The sequence below is a fragment of the Drosophila navojoa genome, chromosome X, assembly GCF_054131105.1.
Source record: "Drosophila navojoa isolate 15081-1374.11 chromosome X, UAZ_NAV_1.0, whole genome shotgun sequence".
Taxonomy (NCBI): Eukaryota; Metazoa; Arthropoda; class Insecta; order Diptera; family Drosophilidae; genus Drosophila; species Drosophila navojoa.
The window spans coordinates 11,001,560-11,026,777 of NC_142895.1; the positions used below are offsets into that span (position 1 = coordinate 11,001,560).

At 34.9% G+C, this 25,218-nt stretch overlaps 1 protein-coding gene across 8 annotated transcripts in view; it reads right to left on the reverse strand.

Moving 5' to 3' along the window:
• The window catches only part of para (sodium voltage-gated channel paralytic), a 78,607-nt gene that overhangs the window by 7,571 nt on the left and 45,818 nt on the right, over positions 1 to 25,218 (reverse strand). For 4 of the 8 annotated variants that reach the window (XM_089263409.1, XM_089263414.1, XM_089263412.1 and 1 more), the window contains 9 exons: positions 22,793 to 23,004; positions 21,264 to 21,746; positions 19,883 to 20,056; positions 14,375 to 14,497; positions 12,189 to 12,311; positions 10,222 to 10,416; positions 9,433 to 9,678; positions 6,686 to 6,956; positions 1,352 to 1,656 (listed from right to left, as the gene is read on the reverse strand). In XM_089263409.1, the coding sequence (XP_089119535.1) occupies positions 1,352 to 1,656; positions 6,686 to 6,956; positions 9,433 to 9,678; positions 10,222 to 10,416; positions 12,189 to 12,311; positions 14,375 to 14,497; positions 19,883 to 20,056; positions 21,264 to 21,746; positions 22,793 to 23,004 (2,132 nt within the window). The remainder of the gene's footprint in view (positions 1 to 1,351; positions 1,657 to 6,685; positions 6,957 to 9,432; positions 9,679 to 10,221; positions 10,417 to 12,188; positions 12,312 to 14,374; positions 14,498 to 19,882; positions 20,057 to 21,263; positions 21,747 to 22,792; positions 23,005 to 25,218) is intronic. The other 4 variants (XM_089263411.1, XM_089263410.1, XM_089263413.1 and 1 more) reach the window with 3 other exon arrangements.

Consider the following 25,218-nt stretch of genomic DNA (forward strand, 5'->3'; position numbering starts at 1 on the left):
AAGAGTCATTAGTCAAACGTTAGGTTAATGGATCACTTGGTTAAGCAAATCTAAGTAGTTGTTAGGTATGTTGGGCATATGGTAGTTGTAGTAGTTGTAGTTAGTAGTAGTTGTTGTTGTTGTAGTAATGGTTGTGGTTGTGGTTGTGGTGGTAGTGTTGGAGGTGGTTCACAAACGATATAAACTGTTTGCTTGAATGCGGTTAACTGAGTAACTGGCTTGCAAATCGGGCCATATTGAGGTGTAGGCCACACATACATCTGGATATGCATATATGTATGTGTCTATGTGTGTGTGTAAGTGTGGCGGCCAGTCTTGAGTCGCATAACGGTTTGATGGCCAAACAATGTAGCGGTAAATGCAAGCGGGAGCTATGTTCGTTCGTTTGAATTGGTTTTGCGAACAGAGCAAATCGAAAGCTCAAAGAGTTGTAAACAGTTAACAGAGACAGACAGGGAGCGAGAGAGAGTAAGACAGAGACAGATGGAGAGTGAGAGAGAGAGGGTTAAAGAGAGACAGTGTATATGTGTAAGTGACATAGAGAGAGAGAGAGAGAGAGAGGGGAAGAGAGCGTAGCGTAGTTTTGTATTTCTTTTGGCGTTTGAAAACGCGCGAAAGTTTTGTTTATTTATTTTTGCATTGTGTCATGAGGAAATTACAAAATTTCATTTGGCATTTGTTGATAGAGCTGAATTAGATTTGTTTTTTTTTTTTTTATTATTATATATATATATGAATGAATAACTAAGGGTATGAATTAAATGAAACTAATGGGAGTTAAAATGAATAGTTATGTACAAAGGATCAGTCATGATCTTTGAGCAGAACGACTTAAAATGAGCTTCAGCTCACTTGTTTGAGAAGTTGCTGAAAGCTCAATGAAGCTGCTGATATGCGTGGCATATGGAATACGATGCATAACCAAAGAGTAACGTGATTAAAATTGTGAATGAGAAAAAAAACTGGCTCTAATTTAGCTTTTACCAACAACTACCGCAGCTTGAATCAACATTGTGATGTTGCCACTAAAACAAAATGGCGCACACGGCAAGTGGCAACATTGGTGGAGACGATCAGTATCGATAGATCGATAGCACGATCGCACGATGGCCGATCGTCAGCGTGTCTGTGTGTGCTTAAGCGCGGACAGAAACGTTGCCAGAGGCTGTGCGGCGCCAGGTGCCAGACCTGCCAGACCGCTCGCATTGCACTGGGCGGTTATGCTGGGTGGTTGGTGGTGGTGGTTCTGTTTGGTTTGGTGTGTTTTAGTGTGGGGGCGTGGCAACATCACCCAACGACAACAACAATAGACAACATAAACCGTTAACGGAATTGTGGCAGAAACGCTTACCTGAAACAGCAATATCATGCTCTGGCCAAACGTCTTGAAGTTGTAGACATCGTTGATGCCGCTCTTCTCCTTCACGTGCATGAAGAACGACATGCCGAAGATGGCAAAGATGAACATCACCAGGAAGAGCAGCAGACAGATGTTGAACAGCGCCGGCAGCGACATCGCCAGTGCGAATAGCAGAGTTCGTATGCCCTTGGCGCCCTTCACCAGCCGGAGGACTCGGCCCACTTTGGCCACGCGCACCACACGCAGCAGCGTGGGCGACACGAAGTATTTCTCGATAATATCGCTAAGTACAAGACCTGCAGGGCGCGAGCGTCGATTGAGAAATTGAGTGTTCAGAATTATTGATGGCAGTTAACTAGAATGGGGCTCAGTTCAGAATGGGGAGTTCAGACGGGGGCCGGGGGATCGAAGGGAATGGAGGGTTTGCCTCTGTGTGCGGCAGGGGCTCAGCGCAATCAGAGTTGCACAAACAAGACACTAAAACAAAGAAACACAAATTAAGTTGAGTAGGGGGCGCTGGGAGGGCGGGGTAGCGCAATATTAACAATTTACATAGCTGAAATATTGAAAGTGTTAGGATAATACACACAGACACAGTTGTTCGCTTGATTTACCCAACACTCGTACACAAACAACAAATCAATCAAATCAAACAAATACAAATACAGATACAGATACAAATACAAATACAGTTACAGATACAGATACATATAGTATATATAAATGGATAGCGGATATACATATAGTATGTACAATTGTCTGATGAAATGATAATTGAATTTCCCATTAAGTTGCAAAACCTTTCTGAGAAGAAGAGAAAGAAGTTTTCAAACGATACGGCAACGTTGCCATAAGAGAGCAAGAATAGAACGGCTCTTAGAGCGGATAAAAGAGATAGGAATCGAAAATGTTTGCAATTTAATCGAAATTCGATGAAAGCGTTTAGCATATAAGGTTCCATAGACTATACACAACGATCTAAGATCTCTATAATCGATTTGTTTTTCTCTTTTTTTTAAGCCCCGATCTTTATGTATAGTATATCCACTTTCATAATGCTACGCATTGTTAATATCATTTCATTTGAATACAATCATAGGATATACATACATATATACACAATATCGGAGTTACTAGTCGATACCGTTACGTTACGAAACAGAAAACAACAAAATAGCTAAAACGGAAAACATCAACATAAGATACACACAGATATTTATACAGATATACGTATTCTTAAGTACGGGTATACAGCGGTGTCATACAACTTACATACATACATACATACATAGTACACATGGGTATGTTGAGTAAAAGAAAAAGAGAGAGAAAATCAAAGGAAAAATGAAAAACGGTAAAAGTAAGTTTTAGCTGTAACTTGAAGAGCAACGGTAAGCAGCAACACTTAGAGTAGAGGATATCCATTTTTAAAAGTATTTTTTTTTTAAAGAAAGTATTTTGTTTAGTATTTTTCTTTGTTTTTGCTAGCGCAGAGGCGTTGAAAGCAGCAGCAGGCGTATGCGCAGGTGTAGGCGAGGGCGTAGGCGTAGGCTTTGGGCGTTGGCATCGAAAATCATCTCGTGGCGCATGTCTTTAGAGATGTCTTCATAGAGTTGACTTAAGAGCTTTCAGTTGTTGTTGGTTTTCTCGTTTAGCTTGGTTCATTATTTGGTTCGGGTTAACAGATATATATATATATTTTGTTGATATATATATATGCATATGTAGTAGTGGTGTGTGTGAGCGTCTTTAACTTTTAGCGATAATCCGAAGCATATTTTAAGAGTGCCAAACATCAGCAAAAAGTTCGTTTGTTGCCCAATCGCGCTCAGGGAGCTCGAGCGAGAGCGCGAGAATGAGAGAACAAGATAAAGGTGAGTGGAAGCGAGAGCAGCTCAACTGCTGCATACAATAATTTTGAAACAATATGTTCATTGGCATCTCATTCTCTAGTTGATACGAAATGCGCACTAGTGTGAGCGAGAGGGAAATGGGGGGCACTACACACAACTGATAGCTGAGCAGTGGGCAGACACTAAACACAACTCAACTGAAAGCTGGCTGAACAAACGAACTGATGCGATTGGTTGAAATTGTAAAATGGAGTCGAGTAAGAAGAAGAGCATAGCGAGCAGTATTGAATGCCTATGCGTTATGCCTAATGACAGGCTAATTAACAAAAATGAGAATTAACGGGAGCGAATTCACGAAAAAGAGAAAAAGAGAGAGAGAGAGAGAGAGCGGGAGCGGGAGAGCGAAATATAGCGAGAGAGCGAAAGAGAGAGAGAGAGATAGAGAGTGGAGTGAATGTGAAAACAAAACAGAAAAAAAATATATATTATTTCTTGTTTTTTTTTTTTTACACATATTAAGTCAAATGATAAGCACTAAAACTAGTTAAAACTAATGAGAGTTTTCATAAATATATTTGGTTTTTCTGTTTTCTCTTTGCCCACTTTGGTTCAATGCGGGAGTTGCTGAGGTTGCGTAGTTCTATTTACCAGGTATGTAGATCTATCTAAATATTTCGTATGCGTTTTACTACGTTCATAGTAAAGTACATAATCTCCATTGCAGATTGGACCAAAACCATTAAGAAGATTCAGGCTAGTGCCACGGTATTTGCTTGAGTTCGAGTTGGGTGGATTTTCAACATGGTTGCCAATGGGACGCATAACATATAAGGCGGAGTTAAATCATAAACGGGTCACGTTATCCAACCAGTTATGCTACACACTATACAAAAATTGGAGGGTACGGCCAGGTGTTTGGGGCCAAGGCAGCAGTCGTACGCGCATGTGTGCTAAACAGCGCGCACGGCCATTGCGTTGGCTGGCCGGGCGAATGGGGATTGACAATCGTCAAAATTTCTATACCGGGCAGTAGCTGACAGAGTTATGCAACCGACAATCGCACAGATCGGTAGAGAGTTGTGGAATGCCTGTTGACACCTAACTCTGATTGAATCTTATCGTCGTCTTTATCAATAACATTTCATTTTCGTTTTTTTTTTTTTTTTGCGTTCTGTGCAAGCCATTTTGTGTGAGTGTGTGTGTGTGATATAGTTTAGCTTTTTTTTTTTTGTTTATTATTTATTTAGGTAAATCGCTGTTATTTGCTATTCGCTTATTTGTTACGTTTTTTTATCAAAAGTTTTTCTTTTTTTTTCATTTTGCATTTACAAAGCGTAGTTTTTTTAGTTTTTTCTTTTTTTTTTTTTTGTACGTTTGTTTTGTCTTAGTCTTGTTTTAAAAGCGTGTATTAATATATTCGTCTATAAGGATATCACTTGGCGTATTGCATTGGGGTCGAACAGTCGAAGCCAAAGAATGAAGCATACTTTAAGGCGTTTTTTAATTTCAAGCATTTGCTTTAGAGTTTCGGCATTAAAATTTATATTGAAAGTTGTTTGTATTTGTTTTTTTTTTTTTTAAATACTTATTGAAAGTGCGCTTGAGAAACGTTTGGCGCGTGTGTCACATAAAGAAGCAAAGCATTAGAACAGTAAAGGAAAAAAAAGAACAACCTCGGCCTGGGGCTTCCCTTGGCCAGGTTACTTAGAAGTAGATTGAAGCGAGTTTTTTTTTTTCACATATGAAATCATAATCCGAAAAAGAAAATATGTATATACGTATTGTAATTGGAAGGGCATCGCCTATCTGGGAGTCATACTTCGAGCAAAAGGGTTTCAGCATGGATGGGCGTGGGGGCGCGGAATTTGTCGTTGGTCAGATTCAACGGGCGAACAGCAGCAGAAATGATAACAGCATCCCTTTTATGTACACGGAGTAGTATAAAATGGAAGCTTTCTGTTGCAAGTATTAATGTAGTAAAGCATATTTTAAGCCATCTTTTGTACAGTTTTGGTTGGATGTTTGGTCCACACACATTGAGCCATAGCCATAGATATATATAAATATTTTAAGATCTTATCTATCCAAAAACGAACCGAAATTGATTGAAAAGTAGATGAAGTAGAAGAAGTAGCAAAAAGTAAACGATAATTCGGTTTGGGATTCCGATTGAACTATACATATTTTGAGGTATTCCCAATTTGTTGGCCCGGACTGTTGGCACATATTGTTGATCTCACTTCGCTTTCGATTCGATTGTGTGTGCTTACGTATGCGCGATTGTTAAGCTGTAGCAATAAAAATGAGCGGAGCTCGCCTCTGATCGAGGCTGGCGTTAAAAAGTTGTAAAATAAAACTTAAACTTAAGGAATATTATAATGGATTAAAACATAATTGTAATATAATCGTTAATAATTAGTAATAATATTCAGGAATCGATATCTCAATATGGTTTGAACGACAGTTACAACATCAATTTAATTACATATATGGACACCAATACATGAATTGAGTTCAACAATTTAATTTTTACACATTTAAATTTAATAATTTAATTTAATTTCGAGTAAACAAATACAGTAGATACAGTTAATTTACTATGTAATTTTCAACAAACGAACAACATTTATAAAAGGCGTACGGAAATCAAAGAGGTGTTGCTCTGGTATAACAGTTAAAAGCAGTGGTATAACAACTGACAACTGTTATACACTCTTAGCAAAGCCAACATTAAAAAAATGAAAAACAAGCTATGAAATCATATGGAATACACCTTGCCAAGGTATAACAGTCAACATCACTAGTATAACAACTGTTGACTGTTATACAGTCTCAGCAAGGTCAACGTTAAACTAAAAGAAAACAAGCTAACAAATCATTTGGAATACGTTAAGCACAACGACATTAGTTTGCTTCACATAATATCCAGCGCCTTTGCCAATCAACATAGACGGATTATTTATGCCACGACTGTATGGACAGTCTGGTCTATGTGGGAATTGGCAACGAGCTCAAATCATTATGTGAACAAGCAACAACAAATAAATTAGATTACGATTTTGTTTAGTTAATTAAACTTTTTTTTTTTTTGGTTTTGATACAGAACAACAACAATAAGAATTACGATAACGAATTACGAATCAACATTTAAACGAATACTTGTTGGGAAATTGCATTTTACGTTTAAGAACGACAGCAAAGTTAGTAACAATTACATATTTATATAGATAAAGGAATAAGGAGAGCGTTCTGTGTCACAAAATAATAGAGAGAGACAGACAGAAAGAGAGAGAGAGATATATAGAGAAACATACACACATACAGCAAGAGCGTACGGTTATGTGGAGTTTTGGGTTTGGAACTTGGATTATTTTTGTTTTGGGCCTATTTAAGCTTTATGGCTTTTTTTTTTTGTATATTTTGTTGGTATTTGCAAGTACAAAATTGATAAGTTTTTGGCATTTTTACTTACCTAAGATGGATAAAATGACAACTACTACATCAAATAAATTCCATGGCTCAATAAAATAGTGATATCGTAAAGCGAATATTTTTAATAGACATTCGGAACTGAAAATAACTACGAATATCGCATTCAGATAGTCAAGGACCGCGTTGTACGTGTCCGACGCATCGTAACGATCGAGTGTCATGGTGAACATGTTTAGACCAATGAATAACATAATGATTATATCGAATTTCTTATCGGTTACTATTTCAAAGACTATTGCTTGTGGACGCCACTGTAAATGAGAGAGAAAGAGAGAGAGAGAGAGAGTGGAATCGAAAATAAACAAAAATCAAAAATATAACATAAAATTTTTTTGTTTTTTTGGTTTTGTTGGTTTTGTTTTTGTTTTGGTTTTGGTTTTGGTTTTTTTCGGGATGACGTCGTGGATACCGAAAGTAGAGAGAAGAGAGATAAGAAAAAAAAGAAAATAGAAGAGTTTGGTATAAGTACTTGTTTGAGGTTAAGCACGATCACAATTACTTATGTGTATGTATATGGTTATGTACATATACACTAACACATACACACGCATGTGCTTGTAGTTAGTTAACAATACCATGTATGTACATAGACATAGGCTGTACTTATGTAACTAGTTAATACGGAGAGTAGTCCAACTTCAAACTTAGTTGGTATTTTATATAAGTATATTTGGTATTTTTTTATATTAGGTTTAGTATTGGTATTAGTTATATGTTATAGATTAGATTTGATTTGATATCGTTTCATTTCATTTCGTTTCGTTTATCGTTGCCTAAATACTCTTTGCGTGGTAGATCTGTGCCAATAGCAATCTTTTTTCCATGAACAGCGCGCGCCCACCTGTATGTACAGTAGAGTATGCGTAAATTGGACAACATTTGAGTGTGTGAATAGATATTAATAGATAGAGCAACAGATTAGAGTTGATAGTGTGACAGTGAGTCGGTGCGCTTTGATTATCATTGAATAATTGTTACTTAATATGAGAGCAGACAATTTCATTCAACTACATCTTAAGGACAGACAGCATTCGCAATTGATTATTGATTATTTGAGTTGATTATTGATTAATTGATTACTTGATTAATTGATTATTTAAGTATGTTTTCTTTTTTTTTTGTGTTTCGAGTACAGTTTAGAGTATTTAGTATAAAACGTGCTGCTACAGTCGTGGTCTGATAGTTTTAATGTATGTTCGTTGGGCCGCAAGGGGAGGGGGATTTGGTTAAAGTCTTGAATTTTGGATCGTTTCATTGATCGGAACATGCCTCGTAGCTGTGTCTAACATAACTTGATTTGTGTCTTCTAACGCTACACAACATGCCCAAACATGATTCAGATTCACGTGCCATTTAATTGAAATTTAGTCAATAAAAAGAAATGAAGAAACATGCACTTAGATTGCCTTTATAAGGAGAGAGAGAGAGAGAGAGAGTACAAGAGAGTGTATATTGAGAAATATATATATATATATTTATAAATATATAAAGAGAAATAGAAAGAGAGATATAGAGCATATGTACATAAATTGATTGTTTTTTGTTTTTATTTATTTTTACAGAGAATTTTGGAATTGTTTTTTGAATTTTGGCATAAATTTCATGTTGGTCTAGGTTACAAATGGCAGACATAAAAATGTTTAAGTACAGACAACCATACGGACACAATACTTAAATATTGTTATTGAAATGAAGTATTAAGTATTATTATTTAAGAAACAAACAGTAGTATGTCGAGAGCATAGTATATACTTCAAGGAGTCCGCTCAATGGCAGCGGTAGCGTGCCCTCATCAATGTCGATCCGATGCACAAGATGTTTCACATACACCATTAAACACATATGCATCTGTATATATATCAGGGGAGATGTATATATATATGCATGTGTGTGGAGCTTAACAGGTTGTGCATACCACACACTACGGCTGCTATTCCAGCGACTCGACTTTGCGCTTGTTTTAAGATCCATTTATTCAACTTGAACAAAATATTGCTAGAGAACAGGGCCTTTATTTTTTTTTTTTTTAGATTTAAGATTTTAGAATTGAATTTGAATTTGAGATTGCATTGTTAACAGATTTGCAAGGGTATTCGTCGGGTCGAAGTGTCAGTGCGTGGCAGTCCCAGTTCGGTATTCGTTCATAATATTGTTATAATTGCATATTCGGTTTTCGTTAACTCATAGAAAAAAGTAGATATATATATATATATTACTATATATATAGAGAGAGAGGTGTATATATATATATATACAAATTGAGTACGATTGGCACAGATGACGCGATCACGAACTATTTTCTCGTTTGATATTTGCATTATTTGATTATTCATATTTTCATTTTAGATATATCTGTATATATAGAAATATTTGATATATCATTTAGTATTCGTTTTATGTGTAGCAATCGAGCTGAGTATTTTGAAATGGATTTGATGCCATTTCGAAAGGTTTTTAGCAAAAATAATTGCAAATCGAAGATCTAATTTTTTGAGCTCGCATTGCAAAAATTAAATATAAATTTTTTGCTCATATTATTTTATATTATTTTGTTGATAATTTAAATATATATTCGTTTTTTTTTTTCTTTTTGTTATTTTGATTATTAATTAGTATGTTTTTGATTGAGTTGGTTTACTATGTTATTTAGTATTTATATCATACTTTGAGTATTTTGTACTTTTTTTTTTTTTGGTTTGTTTTTGGTATTTATTTTTGTTGTCTTACCCTTGGTCTTGGAATGGCTTTTAATGGTTTTTTAGAGCCCATCTTTTTCATAGCATTATAGTACTTTTTCTGATCTTCTGTCATGAACATTTCTAATGATCCACCTGCTTTTTTCTTTTGCTCATTAAAATTATCAATGATAACACCAATGAACAGATTGAGTGTGAAAAATGATCCAAATATGATGAAGAACACGAAATATAAATACATGTAGATGTTCGTTTCACGAATCGGCTGCTTGTCCACCTGGTTATCGTTTATCGATAGCGATAACGATGTATAGATTTTGTGGAATTTTTCGTGTTTTTGGCAATTTTGACATCGGTTGAGGATTTCGTTTTCGTTTTGGTTTTTGTTTATTGTGAATGGATCATTTTTAGTGTTATACGGCAGTGTTGTTGTGTGGTTTGTTGTTGTTGTTGTTGTGGGTGGCCAGAGTAGTAGTTGATAGTTGTTATGTTGTATTGTGTTGTTGTAGTAGTTGTTGTTGTTGTTGTTGTTGTTGTAGTTCATATAAAAAAGAAGAAAAAAATGTATAGATAGAAATGTTGATTAATTGAAAATTACGTTAAATACTTATAGATTCGTATAGAGAATATATGTAGTATATTTATATATAGGATTGCGTTTACTTCATCTTTTTAAAGCGCATAACCAAATAAACATGAGTTGAGCGTCAAGTTTTTTTTTTTTTTCATTTTCATATATACTATATAGTATATATGTATATGCATATAGGCAAGTAAAGTAAATAAAATAAGGAAAAGGAAAGGAACTGAAGGGCATTACCTCTCGTGAATCGATAGCATCGTTCATTATTTGTATCCAGCCTTTAAAGGTCGCCACTTGGAAAAGGCACAGATACGCGTTACCTACATGATCGAAATTCATTGCTGAATTCACCCACGTGTAGTTCTCGCTCTCGCATGCATTGCGATTTGGTATTATCTCGTGGCTGAGCTTTGTTCCATTTAAATCTTCGCACTGCATTCAGCATCGCCAGCATCATCATTGTCGTCCGGAGCATCATCATCGAATTGTGTTTTCATTGAAAGTGTTTGTTTGATTTTTTTTTTGTGTTTTTATATTTTTGAGATTTTGTTTAAAAATAAATTAATTTCAGTTATGCGTAAGTTATGTTAGGCGAATTTATTTACAACTGCTTCTACACTGCCCAAAATTTTACTGATATGCAAACGAAAAAAAAAATCATCGAGAAAACTATTCACAAAATTATTGTTAATTATTATAATATTAGAAATACATCTATAGAGCACGTAAATGTTCTATACAAAATTTGAAGCAAAAATTTAAGTCAGTTTATCAAAAAAAATTATGTCAATTAACTTGACTGTATTGCAGTAAAAAAATAATTTTGTATCTTGGCCTGTTTCCTTCTTTTAGGCAGTGTAAAAGCAATCATTGAATTCAAGAAAATTTAGGCTAAGCTACGGCTAATTACAAATAAATTTATTACAAGTAACTTGTAAAGGCATATTGCATGTATATTTGTGTGTGTATGTGTGTGTGAGTGTGTTGTTTCAGCAGCTAATTAGCATTGTATATAGTTATATATATATATATAGGTGGGTATATATATATTTTAGCATTTGATGGCTGCCACTGGGCCAGCACTGAGAATAAGTTCTTAAAGAGTATTTTGTGCAAAAGGCAAAACTAAATTCTAGTACTAAACGAGTGTACTAAATATAATTAATTAATGATTAATTGGTTGGTTTTTCTTTTCTGCATGGGTATTGGTGCAGCAACAGTCGAGTGTCGCATACAACTTGGAGTTAAGTGTATTGAGTACTTGATTTATAATTCGGATATGCAACTATTCATGCTCTGTGCCTAACTGAAATGCTATCTAGGACGCGATACAGTTGGGCATTATTATCGGAAGTACATTGTACAGAGTACAGAGTATACAGCATACAGCATACAGCATACAGCATACAGCATACAGCATACAGCATACAGCATACAGCATACAGCATACAGCATACAGCATACAGCATACAGCATACAGCATACAGCATACAGCATACAGCATACAGCATACAGCATACAGCATACAGCATACAGCATACAGCATACAGCATACAGCATACAGCATACAGCATACAGCATACAGCATACAGCATACAGCATACAGCATACAGCATACAGCATACAGCATACCATACAGCATACAGCATACAGCATACAGCATAGAGTATAGAATACAGTATTATATATATGTATACATGATAGTTGGGTATTACACCGGAGTATGTACAGCAGCATATTTACAAGTTGATGCCTAGACAAGTACGAATACATTCTCTCTCTGATACTCGCACTTAAATCAACAGCGACAAAAATGAAGCAAGAAGATATGTGATAAGTACGAGCGAGCGTACGAACGAGTAGACTAGATAAGTGCGAGTATTTCGAGTATTAATTTTGATTATAGTTTTCGATCAACTATTTACGAAAAATAGATGCAAAGATACGCATTTCATAGGTCTAGTTTGAAGACCACTTCAATTCGGATTTGAGATCGAGTGTTTTGATTTTCTTGAATTTCTTGCTAATTAATGGCTGCTTGGATTTCGGGTCGAAAAGTGGCACAAGATTCTTTGCACCAGTTTTGGACTTTCGTTTTGTATATATATAAATATTTTCGTTTGCTTTTTGGTTTTATTTTGTATTTGGTATTTTGAATTTTTGGTTTGTTTTGTTTTGTTTTTGGTAAAAACGTGGGAACGTACCTTAAAATATTTTCCAGCAAAAAGCTGTACACCCATTATGGCAAAAATTAGCCAAAATATTAGACACACCAATAGCACATTGAAGATGGACGGTATAGCTTGTACCAGCGCATTAACGACGACCTGGTTTCATGATAATTTTGTTACGATATCATTTTCATTTTTATTTTTGATTTATATTTTAATTATGCGAATTTCATATTGTTTTTATTTTATTATATTTTTGATTATTTATTCGGGTCGTCGTTTTCGATGTTCGATGTTGGGAAGGTTTTTTTTTGGTTGATGTGGATAGTTGTGGATATCAGGAGCAGTTTTATTTTTTGTGTTGGTGAATTATGTTTTTTTTTTTTTGTTTTTTGGTTTGGGGGAGTATATAGAATATAATACAATAAATGCAGAGAGAGTTATTTAGTCAATTTGGCAATAAAAGTTAGCAATTTATAGTTATATAAGTTAGAGTTGTTGTAGTTAGTATGTGTAGTAAGCATGATATAGTACAGTTACACTATTTATAGATCAGTTGGGTGTGAGTGAGTGTGTGTGTATGACAGTTTGAGAGAAAGAGAGAGAGAGAGAGAAAGAGAGGGAGAGATGATGTGATGTCTGCTTTAGTATGCTATGATAATGATGATGATAATGATGATGATGATGTTCGTGATGTGTCTCGTGATGTTCTTTGTTGTGTTCTTGTTCGAACTACTTTAGGTGCAGCATGCAGCAAGCGTTGAACTGATTTAACAGTCGATTAGTTATCACATTATTTATATATATGTATAAAGCAGCAGCAGAGGCTTGAGTGGCTTGATTTGCATATCACTAGACGACACATTTACACAGATCATGAAAGCAAGAGGCACGCAGCATAACGGAACAGAGTTCATTGAGGTGCATTAAACTCTAAGCTACAAAATAGATTTACATTTGGTGCTCGTAACCGTACGATATATATAAGTATACATAAATATAATAACTTAACTAAATATGGTTTATGGAGAGTAAGAGCGGAGAGAGAGAGAGAGAGAGTGCGTGACAGGGAGAGAGAGGTAGAGAGATTCCAACGAAAGTGCTCAGAATTCACCATATGTTTCAATTCCAATTGGTGTTGATTTTTTTTCCGCTTTCAATTATAGATTCTAATGATTACATACATATTATAGATGTATGTATATGTATGTGTTGTAATTTTCGAGTGATATAACTGAGCGTTATCTCTAATAGAGCATAGAATGCAGTTAGACTTCTAAAGAACAAGCTAAATACAAATGAGCGATAGATAAAGAGAGAGAGCGAGAGAGCGGGAGAAAGTGAGAGTGAGCGAGAGGCATAGCAAAGAGAGAGACAGAGAGGCAGAGGCAGAGACAGAGAGAGAGAAAGAGAGAGATATGTTGAAGAACAATTGGGTGTTGAGTGAGCTATAGATTTAAATAGTTTTAAAAATATTCAATTTCCAATTGAGTTCCATGTACGAGAGTAAAAAAATGCACTACGATTAACGGTACTTAAAAACATAAGATATATTTATATACATATATAGATGTATATTTAATGTAGGCATATAAATAACGTGTGTTCGATAATAACAAGAGTTTGAGTATATAAATAAATTGAGCTAATCAGTTGACAAATTATGGATGCAATCTAGAATTGTTCAACGTTACGAAATAGTCTAGGAAAATTAACAACAAACAAAAATTAGATTTTTTTATCTGCTGCACGTTGATAATTATTTTTTTAATTTTAGTATTTTTTTTTGGTATTTAACTGTTTTGCTAATAATTCGACTAAATACATTTTATGATTAAGTATTCAACTAATTAATAGATAGAGGTATTTGTGTGTGTTGTGTGTGTGTGTGTGGCTGGTTAGTGTTGTGGCATGAGTGTGTGTGTGTGTGTATAAGAGTAATTAATATCAGCGCGCGTATAAGAGAGTGTTGACAACTGCATGGGCAGCCATTTTGTTTTTGGATTTTGATCATAATGAAAATCGCTGTGGAATTTTGATTGAACTTGATAATATTTTTGTTGGTACTGAATGAATGAATATTGGAATATGTAGTATTGAGAAGCTGTTGCTGTTTGTATTCTGGTTGTTTTGTATTTGGTATTTGGTATTTTGTTGGTATTTTTTCTGTTTAGTATTTTTTTTTTTACGTAATTGGTTTAATGTATGAAAGTACGTACCCGCATGCCCTGCATACGGGACATGGCACGTAGTGGTCTCAGTGCTCTTAACGTTCGCATAGTCTTGAAGGCTTGAATACCACCAGCTCCAACAAGTGAAGCAACGAAGTTGATAAGCGATACCTAGTTTCGATATAGTTCGAATAGTGCCAAGTTTAACAAATTTATTTTAAATAAAGTTACGATTAATATAAAAGTGTTTTTGATAATTTGGGTTTCGAATTTCCATTTTTTGTTTGATTTGATTTTTCTTTTCTTTTCTGTTTCTTGTTTTGGGGTAAGTTGGGTTTGTGTTTGTCCTGTCGTACTTGTTCTTGTTTCTTCAAATACATACATAACTGAATTATAAGCATATATATATGTATATATAAATGTCAACTGTTGCCTGCTGTAGTCGGGCGAAACCTACGTAAACGAACCTCAACGGAACTCAGTTGCCTTTCGCATTTGGCTTGAGCAGCTCTAGCACTTAAATCGACATTACTTATATGGTAGCCTAGTATTTTGTTTATGATATAGTATATAGCATATATATAATAATAAGATGGAGGTATTTAAGGTATATATTTTTGTAGTACTTGCAAAACACATACAACATATGTAAGTATTTAGTCAACTAGGTAGATAAACACATATATTGGAGTATAGTTATTTCGATTCGATCACACACACATACATGGAACGTGTTAACAGATACGTATATATATATAGATAGATAGATAGATAGTTTGAAGTTGGAGTAGTAGTAGTACATACTTATAGTATACTCGTTATGCATGTAACATTGATAGCTGTGGTTCAAGAATACGCTACGATTGGACAAGTACAAGTAATGCTCGAGGGTAGTTGGAGCATTCGACAACAACACAACTGGCGGGATTGAAGGGATTACGACACTCATAACATTGGATTGGTTGAATTGAGTAAAAAAACAGAACAATGGGTTGTTCAATGAGCTGTCAAAGGCAACGAGATCGAGAGCCTGTCTGTATTTGTGAAAGGAAGAGCTCTTATGCATGGGGTGGTTATAAGTTCAAGTATAAGAGTTTTAGGAATAGAAGAGATTAAAAGAGTTATTTCGGGTTGGTTGTGTAACAGTTATAAGGAATACAGAGATCGAGGGACTGTTCAGAAGAGATACTACATATGTATAAGAGTTGGTAGTATTAGGAGTTACAATAGATCAAGAATTTCGGGCTAGTTATAAGATTAGATTAATAAGTATAAGAGCGAATTGCATATGAGTAATCAAGAGGCTTTCGGTGTAAGAAGATGTTTTAAAAATCGAGAGACCGTCTGCTTATAAAGGAGGTTGAATTAACATACGAGAAAATGAGATCAAGCAGTTGCCTGTATAAGACAAATGAAGAAATGTTTCAGAGTAGTGAATACTTTGATTAATAAGAGAACAAGAGATCGAAATACTGTTTGTATAAGGGAGGGCTGACAAATAGAAACAATCGAGAGACCTCTCTTAAAGGAGCCTGACACATCTGTCTGCAACAAAGGCCTGTCCTAGGAGCGGCTATTGTTAGATTGAGGGATGATCGAGAGCCTGTCTGTACTGAGGAGAAACTTCTGGGATGAATGGGGTATATATTTTGTTTGTATACTAACTAGTTGTATATTGACTCAATGAGGGGTTGAAGATTTTCGTATATAAAAAAAGAAGAAAACATTTCGTGTTGCACCCTTCACAGCTGCACAGAGCTTCACAATGGACGAGGCCACATGCAAACGCCAATTGGGAGAGACGCATGGACCCAATGATTCAATTTTCTTATCGACATTGTCAACTAGTGTTACAGTTAAAGTTACGGTTACAATTACAGTTACGATTACGAGTACTGTTAGAGTGTTCATTGTATTCGAATACTAGGTGCTGCCCTATATACAAGCCCCAATATATGTATATATATTTTCATATCGCATTTGTGTGTGAGTGTGGATGTGTGTAGGTCAGTTAGTATGTTTGTCCGTGTGTCTGTCTGTGTAAGTGTGTGTGTGTGTGTGTTTGTTTAGATTAGAGCAATCTGTGACGTTTGCATTGCCTGTGGGTCCATTGTGCCGCCGTGCAACGTTCGCACTAGGTTTTTCGTTTCATTTGATGGGGCTGTCATTATTTTGTTGGCTTTTGTCTTTATATTGACACATTTTTGCTCAAACTTTGCTGCCGGACTCGATTGGTTCGGGGATTTCATTGGCTGGTTGGTAGGTACAAAAGTTCTTGATATATGTTCGTTAGCCTGGCCGGGCCTCGAATGGAGTTGTGTGTGAGCGTGCGAAGCACGCAATTGGATTTCACAGGGCCCTGAGCCAGACTGATTGAGTTTTGGATGCGGCTTGTATATAAGTAAAACACTGCCACCACTGCGTATACGCAATCTGTCAAATGTTGACAATTGCAATTGTATTCGACTGTCGTTTCTATTGCGATGCACATATATTTATATATAGTATAAGAAATACCTATTTACAGGACAACGGTATATATATGTATATGTATATGTATATACAAACGATTCGTATTACCTAGAGTTCAACGATAATAATTGTATATCTCTGGGGATTTGATTGGAATGTTGTTGTATTTTTTACACTAGGCGACTTTTCGAGTAGAAATCTAGAAAGTTTTTGCTCTTCGCGTCTTTGTACAGTGGTGGTGCTTATGCGCCTAATATATAGTAGTATACAAGAAACGGGTAATATATACATATTTAAGAAAAATATATATATCATTATTGGATCTTCGGTGCCGCTAAGGTACTAGGCCTTGGAGATGGTTCGGGGGGATTTGGTATGGGTCCTTTTATATGATTCAGAATGACAGATAGAGTTGAGAGTCAATGGCTACGGTTTACGCTAAGATTAAATAACGGATACAGGAGTATATGGTTATACGGGTATACGGGTATTCGAGATTCTAGGGGTCGACTAAGGGCGCTACTTGATTGAGTTTCGGATTGCGTTTGAACCAAACTACTTACATACGCATCTATTTACATACGGATGGGTATGCAAACCAATGTGTTTAATGGTTTAGCAAGTAGTACGTAGCTTCGGCTTAGTACTTAATATACAGATAATACAACTGTTATACTTAACCTAGATTACAGTCTATAACTGATGCTACACTAGGCGATTATATAATCTATTTATAAACTATATATATGTATGTATATACTTGAGTTGAGTTGATCTTATAACAGAGTATAACATAATATACAAAGCTAAAGCATTACAGCGGCAACGTTTATATATTATAATAATACACATGTACATACATACATTCATAGGTAAATGTATATGGTTATATAGTTGGGCACATGACTGGATTATGTATATAACAGAAAAATTCAAAACGATAACCAACGAATAAGAAGAAGCTCCTTCTCTTACATTTAACTTCGGGTATGATAAGAATTGAATTCAAAATGATAATTAGCTCACTGATATACATACATACATAGATTTAGAATTATTTGTTATACAATTGCAACATGATTGAACTCCTAATGCAACATTATGTAGATATATGTAGAAACGTTTGCTATAATTATAGTATATAATACAATTGTCACACATATACATATATGTAGGTATATGTGGTACAGTATTAGTCAGAGATTGATTGCTGTGGATGGTTAGGTACAATGGTTAAAGAACACAAAATAAATGTACATACTGGCTGGTATAACAGTTAGCAAAGCGCCGCTCTAAGCGCAGTGTGAACAATTGTTTGGTAATCAACACAGATACAACGCTGATAATCGAAAACATAGACAAAATAAATGAAAAAAAAAAAAAAAATAAAATAAAATAAAATATTCGTATATAACACACAACAAACACACATACACACATACATACTTATATACATATATATATATTTAGATATAAAATGTATATATATATGGAAGTACTCGTGATGGAAGATCGCGAAATTAATTAGGCATATAACAGTTGAGCGCATAATAAATGGTTATTCTTAGAACAGTTAGACGTATAACAGTTACGCATATAACAGTTAAACGTATAACAGTTAAACGAATAATTGGCAGTTAGCCGTATAACAGCTAAGCGTATAACAGTTAGGCATATAATAATTATGCATATAACAGTAAGAACTGCTGCAACGGATCAATTACGATCGGCACACGCACATTTATACAATTAGTGCAGCTTGGCGCACACACACCAAGAATCTTAGCAGTTAGCACACACATAAAGAGACAGAGAGAGAGAGAGAGAGAGAGAGATAGTGAGAAATAGAGCGAGAGAAAGAAATGCTCTTGATGTTGTCGCAGCCACAGCTAAGAGAGTAAACAGAACAACATCAAGCGCACAGCTGACAATCGCCATTGGCTTTGATATTGAGTTTGTATAATAGTATAACAGTTAATACACATTGTATACATATAAGAGATTGATAACATTTGTAAGTATTACGACATTTAATATAGCTGGTACATAGATGTATATGTATATATAAATATGGGATTGGACGTAGATAATGCGCACTCCCATACACACGCACACGCACGCACACTCAGACAGACATACAGAGCGACAGATAGAAAGAAACAGAGAGAGAGAGAGAGAGAGAGAGAGAGAGAGCGAGCGCAAGACACATTTACACGAGTACTATTTACGAGAGAGACAGCAATAGAGACAGAGAGAGAGAGAGAGAGCGTCTATTACTTACTTTCATGCCCTCCCATCGCGAAACGGCGCGCAATGGCCTCAAAGCGCGTAGGGTCCGCATCGAGCGGAAGGCGGGCACATCGTCGGCTCCGGACCAGACCGCAGCCAAATTGATTAGCGACAGCTAAACGACCATTACATAAGTACATAGTATGTATTTAAGCATGAACAGCTTCGGAAACCACTCAAAAAATCAAATTCCAACTCAAATGCAAACTCGAAATCATAAGTAAATTAAAATTCGAGTGAAATTCGAATGATCGCATGATCTAAATATGTTTTGTTTTTTTTTTTTTTCAAGTATTATATATATATATATGAATAGATATTATATAGTGTGCAGATAGTAGATTGGCTTAGTCTAGACTAGATAAATGACTAACTAGTTATTCTACAACTTTTATAGTCTAAGTTTTCAACTGGGTTTCATATGTTACATGGCTGCTTACGGGTTCGCTGTTACACTACTGTTTACAGATGTGTTATACATGTAGCTCTCCTAACCGTTATACAAATTGGCAGAAATCAAAAATTTAGAAAATTCTATTTATACATTATTTTCGAAATATATCCATATAGAGTCCAGATGTCAGTCAGTGTATATAGATCGATATATATATATAGTACAGGTATTATTTTTTTTCTGTTCATTTTTTTTATACCTAATTCGAGTTGTTGTAATTATTTTAATTTTTTTGTAAATTTGGACAAATTGCATTTAATTGTGATTCGGATTCGGTTCGTGATTTGTTAAGTAACTTAAAAATCGAAAGCATTTGTACACGGCCAACGAGATGGACTTACCATGACAATAACGAAATCAAGCCAGCACCACGCATTCGTGAAGTACACTTTGAAGCCGAGCGCCAACCACTTGATTAACATCTCCAAGAAGAATATAACCGTAAATATTCTGTCCATATAGTATAAAATATCCTGCAGTATCGGCCGTTGTGGCAGGTGAACATCTTCTAAAGCCTGTCGGAGTCGATGTTGGAGTCGTTGTTTGGTGTGGGGGCGAGTGGGGTATTCAAGTTATTTGTAAAAGAAGTTTTTGTTTGCATTACAAGTACAAGTAGATAAGTATAGAGAGAGAGGTTGTATATGGTATCTAGAAGCAGTATAAGAAGCTAGATAATCGATAAGCAATATATGGTAATTACGTAAGTCTGGAGCAGCTGCCGCATTACTGGCTTTACTCACATACTCGAGTATCTACACTTCATTTATTATTATTATTATTATTATTATTGTTATTAGTATTATTATTATTGTTATATATATATTTTTTTTTTCTTTTTTATTTGAGGCAAGAAAAAAGTGTTGTTGTTATATTTGTTTTTTCTTCTTCTTCTTCGTTTACGGACAAATGAAAGTCAAACGCAATTAAAGAAAAATTTTCAAAGAAATTGAAGACAAAATTCTTGAAATAATACGCATAAGCGTCTCTCACAGAAAGCTAACGGTAAACTTCTCTAGCTAGACAAAAGCCCTACGCATGTAATGCCAATCGAAATTGTTATGCAATTATTACAGGGTATTCCATGTGCTTTTGCGCATAGGCAAAGACACAAACCGTTTGACTGGAATGTGCCTAAGCTTAGGTCAAAAGGCAACATCAACATCATCTCAGGTTGGGGATCAAAGCTCTAATAACAACTCAGGAAATTTTAATTCAAATTAAATCGTTGCTCAACTACTGATAGCAACAGCAATAAGCTGGCTGGCTGGATCACATAATGAAATCATATATATAAATATATTGTAAATACATATATTCGAGAATCTCAAGCAATTAGGCATTAAGCATTTGTGTGTCTTGTGTTGCTACCAGTAACGGCAAAATGAAGATTTAAAAAAAAATTTGTAAATCAAAGTATTTGTAATATTGTTGAATCTAAGCTAAGCTCAACTAGGCTAATTGACTCTAGTAACAAATCAAAAATTCAAATCAAATATTCAATGAAGCAATCAACTTTGGTAAAGTTTAAGCGAGGCTTGTTTAACTACTTAGTTTTCTTCTTTTGTTTTTGCTTGATTTTTAATTAATTTGCAAATTCAATAAAATGCAAATATTTTTGAGAAATTTCAAAAATATTTTGCGTTTTTGGCAAATTTGTTTTTGTTTTGTTTTTTGGTTTTTTAAAATTGTTTTTTTAAGTAGTTGTAGTTGTAGTCGACTTACCAAAGCTAAGCTACTCATTAAAATCATAGTGATAACAGCTGTTTCAAAATATTTATTTTCAATTAATTGAAAAGTTTTCAGTCGTAAATTGCCCCATCCTTGCCAGAACGGCGAATCTTCGTCACCGGCTAAGATTGGAAATTTCTTATAGTACGAATCGGGGCAGCAATCAGCTGGATATTCGTCAAGTATATCCTCGTCGTTAGCGTGTATTATGATATCACCGTCGAGGGGGCCCTCCTCGCATTCGCCCTCCTCGTCCAGGTCCTCGTCGAGACCTAAATCCTCTTTGCTGGCGTCGCGCTTCTCCTCGCCCTCCATCGTTTCGGCGCTGCCCTTGTGGCTCTCGTCCTTGAATGGTCGATTCTTATGGCTACCATATGAGTTAATGCTGGCAGTGTCGTCGTCCTGTAAGGACAAACCTCTATGGTTTAGCTCGTGTTCCAGTCTATTGTCTTGGTGGTTAATTGAGTTGCCAATCATCTGTATAATTATTTATATATATTTTATATATATATATATATATATATATTTGTTTTTGTTTTGTATTTTTTTTTTTATATATATTTTTTCATATATATATATTTTCGAACGTGTTCAGTTCGAGTGTTAGGTTCAGTTGGTTGGTCGAGTTTTTTTTTCGCACACGCACATACACACACACACACACACAAACATAGTACATACACATAGACAGTTATATGTAAAAAAGTTATTTAATATATGAACGAAAAGGAAATGAATAAATAATATAAATCAATTTGTTGTCGTTAAGAAAATTAGTCTAAATATGTAAATTTATATATATAAATATATATATGTATGCATAGACATATAGCTATATATATCTATGCATATATGTATGTATGTATATAGATAGGCATGTATATATAAGAAACATATACATGCATAGGTAGTTGGAAATCGTATGTATATATTCCTAAATATGTGCATATACATATATTCATAGAGATTCGTACACAAATGTACATAGCCACAAATACACGCAAATACACGAACTAGAAACCATTGGAGTTTAGATTATAAAAATATATCGTCTATCCGTATCAAATTTAGTTAGGAAATTTATTCTGACAGCTCAAAACTGGAGGCGTGGCATACTGTAGGCGTACTTCTTTCAATATGCCCGCTACATATGATACTGAGGGCCCACTGTAGTTGCCCCACAGACCCATAAGACACAGTATACTCTAGGCTTAACGCACTAATACAATCACAAATGAAGCCCAATGACCTACTCTAGCATATAGCTGGGAACATTGAAAAGGCAGACGGAATCCAAGTTAACTACGAAGGAGTCATCCTTCTATAGCCATACCATACCATATTTGCAGTGTATTTGCATAGGCACTTGCCTCCATACACATGTTTATCAAATATCTACGAATATATATACACACAAATATATACATACATACACATATATACATATATCATGAAGCAAACAGAGTATATACACATATATGTATATATTTTATAGATAATCGAATTCGAGTTGTTTTATTTACCGTTGCATTATTTAGATATTTGGATTTCTTCGGCTTGCTGTTCTTCATGTCGCCGTGGATTGTGAACTCCATGCCATCGCCGATGGCCACCTCCAGCTGTGTTTGCTCCTTGATGCCCTTCTTGATCAGCCCATCGGCCAGTATCTCGTCGTGGCCCAGCTCCAATTCGTTGTCACCGTGCTCTGCAGATATACAACGACAAACGCCCTTGCCTTTCGTATCCAAATATTGTTTTGTTTCGTTTTTGTTTTTTTTGTTTTTTTACATTTTGTTATTATTTAAAATTATTTTTTTTTTCGATATGTACACGTTATATATAGTATATATATGTAGATGTATATATATATGTATATAGCATATGTGTGACACAAATATATATATATACATATATTATATAGCATATACGTATATATGGTTGTACATGTATGGGTGATGGGAGGGAAATCATAAAGCGAGCGCGAAACATTCGCACGTTTTTCAATTTCAAACACAAGCAAAGCAGTTGCCGTTCGCATTCAAGAGTTGTTGTTATTGTTGGTTTTTTTTTTTATCATTGTTGTTGTCGTTGTTGTTGTCGTTATTGGTTGATTAGATGAGATATATAAAACGATTTGTTTGTTATCATTTTTTTTTTTTCGATTTGATTTTGTCGTTTGAGAATGAGTTTTGAGGCGTTCGATACGTTGGCCAATGCATGGATATATTTTATTTATATTTATTTTTTAATCATGATAGCCACATTACATAAATGAAAAGAATATAGATAGTTATGCGATTAATATCATATGAATATTAAGTAGATTTTTCTAATGTTTTTTTTTTCTTTTTATTTACGACACATAATGGAACAGAAAACATGAGCGCGCTGGCTCAACCGATCAACGATCCGATCGCGGTGCTAGATACAGTTGAGCAAGCGCTGCTGGCATGCTAATGCCATTCGTGGAACAACACAACAGCGATTAACGTGATCTGTGAACGGGCGCCCAGAGAAAGAGCTGCAGAGTGAGATGGGATGATCGCTAGATGATGATCGCTCGGATCGATGATCGCTAATTGGCGAAAATAAACATGAAGTTGTCCAATCTAGAAGCCAGCTGCTCATAATATACATACCTATGTATGTATGTAGCTACTGCTGGCTTCTGGACATGGACATGGGTATTACATAAGCACTAAGTTTACATTTACAAAACCGAAAAAAACACATATATCATATGTATATATGTCAAATACAATTTAAGTGCTAGCGGTAAATTTGTTTGTAACTTTTGTCAAAAAATCAAAACTCGAGAAAACGAAAATGAAAATAAACCAAAAAACTCCATACATATACAATTTACAATATACAGTATACAATATACATTATACAATATACAATATACACAGACAACAATAATATCGATATCGAAAAAAAAAAGAGAAAAGTTTCGTATCACTATGAAGGATCAAATCCACTGTTTTACTTTCAATTTATATAATTTATTGGGTATCTAGAGTTATTATATATATATATATATATACTAGATAGATATATATAGATCAAATTTCATGTTAACCATTGGCAATTCGCTAATGTCAGATGTTGACCAAATTTTTGAATGTTTTTTATTCGTTCTTTATCGTTTCGAAAAGTGCAAATTTATCGTTAATCAAAACTAGGTATGAGAGGGACGACGGCGGCGGCGGGGGAGTCATGAAACCAATCGACACATGTCTAATTCTATTCTATGAACAGTTTTGTGAGCTGTGGGCGTTAGCCCAAAAGACGAATACGAATACGAATACGAATACGAGGAGTTCGAGCTGCTAACTATACAAAATACATATACATATACACATATGTACACACGTATGTAAAAATGAAACAAAAAAATAAACAACTAAACAGAAATGATACAAGTAGTAGTTGTAGAAGAAGATAACGAGAGAGATACTGTGAGATACAGTCGATATCTAGCTAAGGAAACAAGATGTGTTTATGACTTTTTTTTTTGTAATATTATTATTATTATTATAGTAGATATAAAATACGCACAACTAACGCTAGGTATAGTATGACGAGACTACGATTCTATTTGTCATATAGTAACTATTTAAGTATATATAACAGTTATGGGTAGAATATTAGGGTATGAGGTGAGCGGATATGTCACACTCGGCGCAGTTGCAGTTCTTGTTGCCCCCAGATGCATACGTGGTACGAGTACGGAGTGGCGAGTACATGTACATGTACATATATCGAAATACAGATACATACATATACTATGTACATGCGCATAGCTCTCATCGAGGATCGAACAACAACAATTTGGTTCGAATCGAACGGAAACCATAAACGATAAGAACATAAACAATATGAACAGAAAAGTTTAATTTGAAGAACGAGATGAAAGTCTTAATTCGATTGTATTCGATTGTAAATA